This window comes from Camelus ferus, chromosome 10, assembly GCF_009834535.1.
Source record: "Camelus ferus isolate YT-003-E chromosome 10, BCGSAC_Cfer_1.0, whole genome shotgun sequence".
In the NCBI taxonomy this organism is placed as follows: Eukaryota; Metazoa; Chordata; class Mammalia; order Artiodactyla; family Camelidae; genus Camelus; species Camelus ferus.
The window spans coordinates 68660799-68669917 of record NC_045705.1 but is presented as its reverse complement, the minus strand read 5'-3'; the positions used below and the strand labels follow the sequence as shown (position 1 = coordinate 68669917).

Here is a 9119-nt window from a genome sequence, read left to right as displayed (position 1 = left end):
CATCGTGTATATAGATACTTACTGAACTCTTATTACAAATTCTGAGAGTGTCTTACATGCTTATTTGGGGGGTTTTGGGTGGGCCAGCACACCTACAGATAACGGTACTTTGTGCTTTTTGATAGACTTCTTGCCCAATCTTACTGGGCTGGTTGGGCCTCCCAGATGTGCTTACTGGGCTTATGATAAAGGTATTCTTGTTTCACTCCTGATTTCAACGGGGATGCTTCTGGTATTTCATATCTATGTTCCATTGGGGCTGATAGTTTGAAGTACCTTTTAAAAATCGTGTTCAGGAAGTATCTGTCACAGAAATGACAAATGGGAGGACCAAAACTAGAAGCTGTTTTTAAAAAATGGGGTGGATGCCCCCCGCTGGAGTGAGGGCCACCATTGCTCTTAATTACAAACCCTTCTCTGCTTCTTGATTCTACGTGAATTATGAATTACTCTGCTTTCGCTTTCAGAACCAACAACAGCAAGAATAAAAACACAAAAACTTTTATTTCCGTTTTCAAATAACTCTAAGACTTCAAGAACGGACACCAACATTTATTAATGCCTTTCCCAGGGAGTGTTACGCCGTCCGGGCTGGTTCCCTGTCACCTGCGGCTGTTTCGGATTCCTCGGCATCGAGCCAGCCCCGCGCTTCTTGAACAAAGGCCGCAGTCCCTGGATTACTGTTAACGAATTTGGTGGCATCTCTGGCGGGGGTCTGAAGTCTGACGCCGGCCTGGAACGTGCCCCTGGCCGTGGGCCGGAGTCAGCCAGCGCGGGGCACCGGGCCACCCTCCCGTGGGCGCTGCCTCCACCCCGGGAGTTGCCCTTTCTGGAACTATTTCCCCCCAAACCCCACGGGCAGAGCCTCCTGGCCGAAGCCTCAGGAGGCGTTGGTTCTTCGGTAACCTTCCCAGTTTCTTCCTTTCTTCCCCAGTTCTTTCCGAGCCGCTTTCGGCAGTTCGCTTTTATGTGCTTAGTTTCGTGGATATGAGGCCCCGGGTCACCGCCCCGCAGCCAGGTTGGACGCTCGGCCCGGGGACTCACTGGCCTCGGGATGGAGCTGGGGGGGCGGGACGTAGGCGCCTCGGGGCGGGGCCGCGTCTCAGCTCAGTCCGCCCAGCGCCGGCGCCGCGCACGCGCCCTGGCCCCGCGCTGGCGCACAATGAGCCCTCCCGCGTGCCGTCCTTACCCGGCCTGCCCCGCGCGGCCGCCCCCGGAAGTGGACTTCGCCTCCGCAGAAGCAGTGCATCTGTGTCTGAGTCTCGAGGGCCTGAGGCTGCCGCGCAAGGCAGCGGAGCCCGAGGGGCAGGGGCGGGCCGGGCTGCCGCCATGGCCGGGACTCAGGATATGTTCGACGCCATCGTGATGGCGGATGAGAGGTGAGTGGTGGGTCTGGGCCAGTACCCCCCCCCCCACCTACTGTGGTAGGTCCGTTCTCTGCTGCTGTGCTGTGGCCGCTGCGGCCGCTCGGGCCTTGGGGGAGCGCGCTGTGGTCCTGAAGGCGGTCTACGCGTGAAGGCCCGAGATGCTATTGATTCTCCTTTACTCATCAGCCTCTCGGGCCAGCGCCACGTGCCCAGCTGCTCCTCCAGACCCGCCTTTCCCGTCCGGGACTGCCTCACGCATCTGCTCGGCCTGATGACTGCCTTCTCCTGGGACGCCCCGTCCTCGGGTGGGATGGACCTTTGCCATCTGGGCGCTGCCCCTTTTTCTTGTTCTTTAGTGGTAGGACATACGGCAGCATTCATGGACATGCTGATAGATGTGTCAGGTGTCATCCTTTAACCTCCAGAGTCCCTGGGGAGCGCCTAGGGCTGTGACGAGGGGGAGCTGTTGGTTGCTTTGTGGCTGTCTTTCCAGGGCCCGGCCCACTTGAGACCTCAATAGATGTCAGTTAAGAAAGAGTGAATACTTAACAGTCGGTCGCTGACATTTATCTAGAGCTTGCTGTGAATTGGACACTGAGCTAAGTGTTGTACCCGAGTAAGTGATTTTAGCCCTACTTGTGAAGTAGATCCTGTTACTAACCTTATTGTTCAGATCAGGAGGCAAAGTCACTCCTGGACCACACAACCAATAAGCAGGAGCTATACACTCTGCCTCACTGGGGGCAGCAGCAAACACCTTTCACTTTGGTGACTGCAGGTTGTGATGGTGCCAATTCCACTGTGAGCCGTCGAGGTCGGAGGTGCATTTTGCAGCAGGCTTCACGGTCTTGGTGCATTTTGTGGTGATGTGATGGCGTTTCCCCTGCTAGTCTACTGAGACACGATGGAAAGCCGTGTATATATGGCAGAGTTTTTTGAAGCACTTGGCCAAATAGTCTGGCTTACAGGCTCACATAACTTTGGCTCGATGACCTGGCTGCAGACTAGTCACCTGGGAGAGTTTGAAAAGTAGATTCCTGGGCCTTACTCCAGACTTAGCGAATGTGAGGGGTGAGGCTCCTGAAGTGGTATCTTTTGAGCTTTTCCTGTGTTTTTTTGGTATTTTACCAGATATGGGAATCATGTGTTTAGCCCATGTTCCTCACCGTAGAAGCAGTAAATTGGGCTTCAGGAGGGACAGTGACTTGCCAGAGGAGAGACTCAGAAAGGGGGAAAGCTGGGATTGCAACCTAAGTTTTCTGGCTTAAATGCTATCCTTTTTCTGCTGTACTGTGTCTTGCCTCGCTGGGGCTGGGATAACGTGGAAGGGAAGAGTTTTTCCAGGAAAAATACTCTTTCTTCTGTTTGTTTGCTCAAGCTTGCTTTCTCTCTGTCACAGGTTCCATGGGGAAGGCTATCAGGAAGGCTATGAAGAAGGTAGCAGCTTGGGCATAATTGAAGGAAGACAGCATGGCACATTACACGGAGCTAAAATCGGATCTGAGGTAAGTGGGAACCCCTCCGAGATGTGATTGCTTTTCTGTTACAGTTTGTTATTTCTTTTGATGATCAGTGTGATGAAGCCACCACTTCAGACCTCTTAAAATGGCAGTAGACGAGACAGAGCATTGGTGGAGACATAGTCTTAGGACAGAACCATATTTCTGTATAGAGACGGTGAAGTTGTGTGGGCTGGAGAATGAGAAAACCAGTCCCCCTGGCACCTCAGTTCATGTTGAGTGTTCTGGTGCTGCCTCATGTCTTAAGCCAGCTGAATGAATCCTCACCCGAAGAGTGAGTGCCCTGTGTTGTGGGGAAACGTTCCGTTTATAGTTACACTGAAATTCCCTAGAATCCACAATTTTCCTTTTCTTCTGCCCTTCGTCCTAGTTTGGCTCCAGGTCTCTTGGTGTTGGAGTTAAGTAACTCAGCCAGGATGTGGTTACTTGAAGGCTCAACTGGGGCTGGAAGAACCACTTCTCTTGTGGCTTGCTCACACAGCTGTTATCGCTGTGTGGACCTCTCTGTCCACCTGGCTGCTTGAGTGTCCTCGTGACTTTGTGCCAGTAAGCCAAGGCAGCAAGGTGGAAGTGACCTTGTCCACCGACACCTAGATTCCAGAGTCATGTGCTGCCTCTTCCTTGGTATTTTGCTCAAACAGGCCACCCCCATACAGTTGGAGGGACTGCACAGGGCATGGATACTCGGGGTTGGGGGAGACGGGGTACAGTGGGACCACCTTGGGGGCTGGCCACCCCCGATGACTTGACCGTCTGGCTTCTTTTGCCTGGTGCTTGGCAGGTGCTTCCAGAAAAGCATAGAAGGAACACCACCCCTTCTGCTCCCACCTTTTGTTTTGAGAGCTTGATAATTAGTTCAAATATAACTTTGTTATTAACTTCACTTGTAAATGTCTTGTCAATTCACAGATCGGGTGCTACCAAGGGTTTGCTTTTGCTTGGAGAGGTCTTCTGCACAGTTGTGCCACTGAGAAAGACAGGTAAAGCCTGAGATGTCTTCCTTGTTTGGTGTCTGGACCAGGAGTTCTGGTTCCACGGCGCACTGTGACCTTGGGCGGTTAACGTTTCAGTCTCCTCATCTGTAAAATGGGGAGAATAATCGGGCCAGAGTTGAATGTTGTTGTGTGATTTACAAGAAATAGTGAATTGAAAGTGCCGGGCACATTTTTGTTGTTCAGTGAATGTCTGTTCTTCTCAAGAGTTTGCTAACCACACCTGCCTTTTCCCTAGAGGCGTTAGAGCACTGAGTGGCTGTTAGGTGCCCTGCCAGGAAAGTAACGTTGAAATCAATGAACTCTTCTTGCTTATCTTTCCCTTAAGCTTCTAATAAACGGAGTACGATAGTCTTGGTATGATTAAGGCTCAGAAGTGCTGACTTCGTTGTTACCGTCTTTTTAACGCAGCCAGAAGGCCTGTGGATGAGGTGACACAGTTCATGTGTGCAACACACGTCTGGTACTTGGAGGCACTGAGTAAAGGCAGCTGTTACTTGTATCGTTTGTAGCCTCTTGAAACTGCGCTTACCGTGCGCTGCTGCTGGAGCCCAGGGACCCTGTGGCACTGGTCTTCATTCTTAAGCTGGCCATGCACCCTTGCCCGAGGGGCCATCCTGCTGCTCCTGGGAGCTGACACTCGGCTTCAGCGGCCTCTGTGTCACCGTGATGCCTGGTGGCCTTGCCTAGCCTGGGAGGGGCGCTAGGAGGGTGGGTAACAGCAGGGAGGGTGGCGTCCCCCGTCCATGTGACTTGTCATTTTATTTGAAATATTTTGAAATTCTAGAGTTGGCAACAGCCCCGTATTCCCATGTAAGGGGAGGGGCGCTCACACCGGAGCCTCGGCGCTGCTGGGATGACCTGTGCCTGCGCTGCTCTGTTTGCCTGAGCAGTTGGTAGTTGACTGGATTTGCCCGTTAGCCAAGGGCCACCTTCGAGGATTTTCCTCTGGAGACTCAGTGGGAGTTGTCAGTTGGTGATCCAGTTGGGACATAGGTTGGCAGCCCATGGTGCCACTGGGTGGTGGTCAAAGCCAAGTGCGGCTCCCCACTCTGGGTCCGTGAGAGGGGAGGTCGGGGCACATCATCTGGGAATTCTCGGTGCAGTCTCACCTTCTCCCCGCACTGGGGTCTGCGGCTCACAGAGGGAGCTGTACCGGGCGGGAAGGGTCCCACACCCAGGGCTGCCAACCCACGCCCCAGGGCAGGGGTCCCCAGCTTCTCAAAGCCTTGCACCCAGCCTGTCAGAGGAGCCCCAGTCTGGCCTGGGGCAGCCCGCCCCCCTGCTGCCCCAACCCCGCCAGCAGAGCTGAGGGCCCCTTTGAAACACAATCTAAGAGCCTTTATCTTAGAGTAATGGTTCACAGGTTTTTGGATTTTATAAGTCTGTACAGTTTTTTAAAAATTGGTAGAAGGCTGACGGAGCATCTTCCACTTCGTTGATGCTCCAAGTGAGGGTGTGAACGAGAAACGCCTGCTGTCTGCTTCCTCATCCAGAAGGACAAGGGGCTTTTCACCCCGGAGACACCGTGGGGAGCACAGTGTCTCCCACTGAAGGCTGGTTCCCCCGTTGAGTGGCTGTCCCTTTCTGATCCCTGATACGCGACTCTCCCTTCCTGAGCCTGGCGAAGCCTGCGGCCCTGCACTCAGCCAGGGCTGAGCCCCGGGGCTCTGTGCCCACTTTTCCTCACGCCAACTGCGAGCAGGTCACACTCTCCTGACACGCGCTGGCTCTGACGGTGCGTCGGGCTGGGTGTGTTTGGAGCAGCTTCGCTGACGAGGAGAAGGGAGGGTCCGTCGAGACTTACAGTTGGAAGCAGCGGTGTTCTTCGCGTGGCGCCGGGACATTTCCCACGTGTCGGCATCTGTCTTCCGTCTCCCAGGAAACCAAGCGCTTTGTTGCTCTAACTGACTCGCTTTGACCTTTTGCGGTTTTGTGTTTTCTCTGAAAGGTGGCCATCGCAGTTTGTAAGCTGATTTAAAAATGTGAGCCAGTCCTGGTCCCTTTAAATTACTGTCGATCCATCTGAGGGGTGAGTCCTTGAAGGTTCTGTGGATCAGCTCTCTAGCCCTCTCGACACCCACGTGATCAGATGTGCTCTAAGGGAGGCTGCTCGCAGGGTCCTTGTATGCGCCCCAGGAGGGCACCTAAATGAATCGTTTTTAACCACCCCCCCCACCGCTGAACGGGGGCCCTAGCCCCCAGGACCTGGTGGAAGTGAGGAGACGAACATTTATTGAGCACCTGCTCTGTGGTAGGTTCTGGGCTTTGCTGGGATCATCGATCCCATGGAAGCCCGTGAGGTTCTGTCATCGCCCCGTTTGACAGATGAGGACGCCGAGGCTTGGAGAAGTGAAATCCCTGGGAGTCTGGGGGTGGTCGTGCTCCCTCCCGGCCGCCTCCCCAGGGGAGCTCTTGGTCTCCTGGGGGGAGGGGAGTTGAACTGGAACACCAGGTGCTGGTTGCTGCCCTTCAGAGGGAGGGGCTTGCGAGTTTACCGGCTGCTGACCTCCCCGAGGCTGTGAGCGGGAAGGTGCGGGACCCTGGAAACTCCCCAGCTCAGAGCTCGTGGTCATGCCTGGAGCTCTCTCCTGTCTGGTTCTGTCTGCTCCTGGGTCAGACCTGCGGGGGAGCGGTGGGCCTGCTAGTTGTCAGATGCTGGGCCATGGGCCTGGGGCGGAGGCCTCCCTGCAAGCTCAGTACACACCTGAGGTCGAGAAGCGCTGATGGGGCCAGGTGGGTAAATGTCGTTCAGCGTGGTGAGGATGTTAGTCACTGGCTTCTGAGCGCAGGCACACCCCGCATGCCGCTGCCTTAAGGTGAGCGGCAGCGTCGTCACGCAAGCTGAGCCCATTTTGCACAAGGGACTAAAAGTCTTTATTTCTGTGTTTTTCAGCAAAAAATTGAAGGTCTTAGAATCGCTGATTGGAATGATTCAGAAATTCCCTTATGATGACCCTACTTACGATAAACTTCACGAAGACTTAGACAAAATTAGAGGAAAATTTAAGCAGGTTGGTGTCCTGTGTGTTTCTTTTTGCTGGGGCGCCGTTCTCAGACATGGCTGGGCCAGCCCCTGGGGCTCACTTTGCTCATGGTTTTGGGGCTGCATGTGCTGTATGGATGGTCAGTAAAAGCAAGTTGTTTTACATCTTGATGTAAGAAAACCCATGATGGTCTGTGGAACAGGTGTTAGAACTACTTTAAGGGTCGGTGACCTGGACAAGGAAAGCTGCAGCAAGAGAGAGAGTTATGTTCTAGTTCTAAAAACCATCCTTTTGCTTTTGTGTCTTCAGCTTTGTTCATTGCTAAATGTTCAGCCGGACTTTAAAATTAGTGCAGAAGGTTCTGGACTTTCGTTCTGAGGATGACAGATGAACAAAGACGAACATCAAGGAACAGATGTCCGTATGTTAAGTGTTTCAAAATGTGATTAAAGGCAAGACAATGACGGGGTATTCATTGTTTTGCGGGGAGGGTTCCAGCTTGGCCAGTGAAAGGGCTTCCTTCCCCCAGGGTCTGCCTGTGTCGCCTGGGCGCCCCCCACGGGGCCTGTCTGCACAAGCCTGTCCTTTGTTGGGCCCTGTCTGCCCCGTGGTCTGAATGCGGCCCCGGCAGAGCGCTTGCTGGGCTGCTCACTTCTGGTCCGGAGTCCAGCCCGCCGGCCTCAGGGGTTCTTGGCACCTGGCGGCCTGGCTGGACCTAGACTGGGCTTGGCTCTGGACGTGATCACTGCCGGAGCCTCAGGCAGTGCGCAGAAGAACGATTTTAAAACCAAGAGCGGCAGAGTCGACATGAAGTAAGTTACCGGAAGTGGTGGCGAGAAGTGTGACGTCTGGCCAACCCTCACGCGCCGGCGCTGGTGACGTGCTTGCTGCCTGCTGTTCAGTCCTTCAGGACCCCCGAGGTGGGTGTCACTACCGCTTTATAGATGGGGACATCGGGGCCCAAGAGACTGCCTTGCCCGAGGGCGGCAGCAGCAGAGATGGGACTCTGACCCCAGTGCCCGCCTCTCACCACTGTCTGGAGCTGCCTGTTCTGGAAGCCACAAACTTGGGGTCTCTGCCCGCAGGTCCCCGCTGTGCTCCCTGGAGTGTCCCTTGTGGCCAGCTGACAGGGAGAGAGGCCAGCGGGTCCCAAGGGAGCCGGGACATGCTCTTGCTGTCTCCAGGCGGGTGGGGCTTGGCAGCATTGAAAACGGTTGAGGGGAGGATGTTTTAAACTGGACCCTGAACATGGGCTGCAGTCTACCTGCAGAAGCTTTGGGAGCCAGGATGCTGCATTCTCCTGAGTGTGAGTCCTTCTGTCTTCTATCTTCTGCTCGTACTTAAAAGGCGTCATCTCTACACGGTGAGGCACAGGCTGGGGAGCGGGTTTCCCCATCAGGTCAGTCTGTGCTGCCATGATGGGTGCGTGATCATTTCTCTGCACGTGACGGCCCATGTCCAGGCCCCAGGACTCTCCCCATTCACCTGCTCCCAGCCCAGGGAGCAGATCTGGCAGCGATGGGTGAGATTAACGAGGGGTTGCTGTGGATCTGCTCCAGATTGCAGAATCATCGCATCTGAGTGAGCTGTGTTTCCCCGGTGTGCGGCAGGGTCTGAGGCCTGGCTGGTGTCCTCGCCCGGTGCCAAGATAGAAATGGCTTTTAGCTGTTGAAGGACAGGCCCTGGCCTCTGTCCTGCTCAGCGATTTTCCGTGTGGGTTGCTGGATGTCCGGTCTGCGGCTGCACCTCAGTCTTGGGGAGCCCAGGGCTGCGTCCACGGCCTCAGAGGCGCCTTCGTCACAGAGACCGACAGCCTGTGGGATCCGGGGCCTTCTGTTGTGGTTTTCCTTGGTGGGTTTTTGTGTTTTCCAAGCTACCTGTTCTGATAATGTATTCTTTTTATAATTGGAGAAAAAAATAAATAGCGTATTTTAAAGTGAAAGGCTGTCTGGGACCATTTATGATGCCACGTCCCGCGAATTCATTCCTCAGTCGTGGGATTTGGGATTGAGGTACAAGGAGGGCCCTTGGCAGGCCAGCACCAGGCATCCTCCTGTGTGTTTTCTTAGCCCGTGGAGAAACAGCTACTGTGAGAAAGTGATGCCCCTGATGTGCAGGAAAGGCTCAGATCCTGCTCCCCATGGCTGGCGCCCTGCCCGCGTGTATTACTCATCTCTCCTGCCCCAAACCTCGCTCTCTCCCCACCTCTGCCCGCCCCAAGCTCAGCCTCTCCCATGCCAGGTGTTACCAGGA

At 54.6% G+C, this 9119-nt stretch overlaps 1 protein-coding gene across 1 annotated transcript; it reads left to right on the top strand.

The window, feature by feature from the left end:
• The first annotated feature begins 1191 nt into the window (after positions 1 to 1191).
• On the top strand, positions 1192 to 8808 carry LTO1 (LTO1 maturation factor of ABCE1). Its single transcript, XM_032490075.1, has 5 exons — positions 1192 to 1379; positions 2767 to 2872; positions 3797 to 3867; positions 6776 to 6893; positions 7176 to 8808. Exons 1-5 carry the CDS (start codon positions 1330 to 1332, stop codon positions 7242 to 7244), a joined length of 414 nt encoding a protein of 137 aa, XP_032345966.1. The 5' UTR covers positions 1192 to 1329; the 3' UTR covers positions 7245 to 8808.
• Positions 8809 to 9119: the final 311 nt, after the last annotated feature.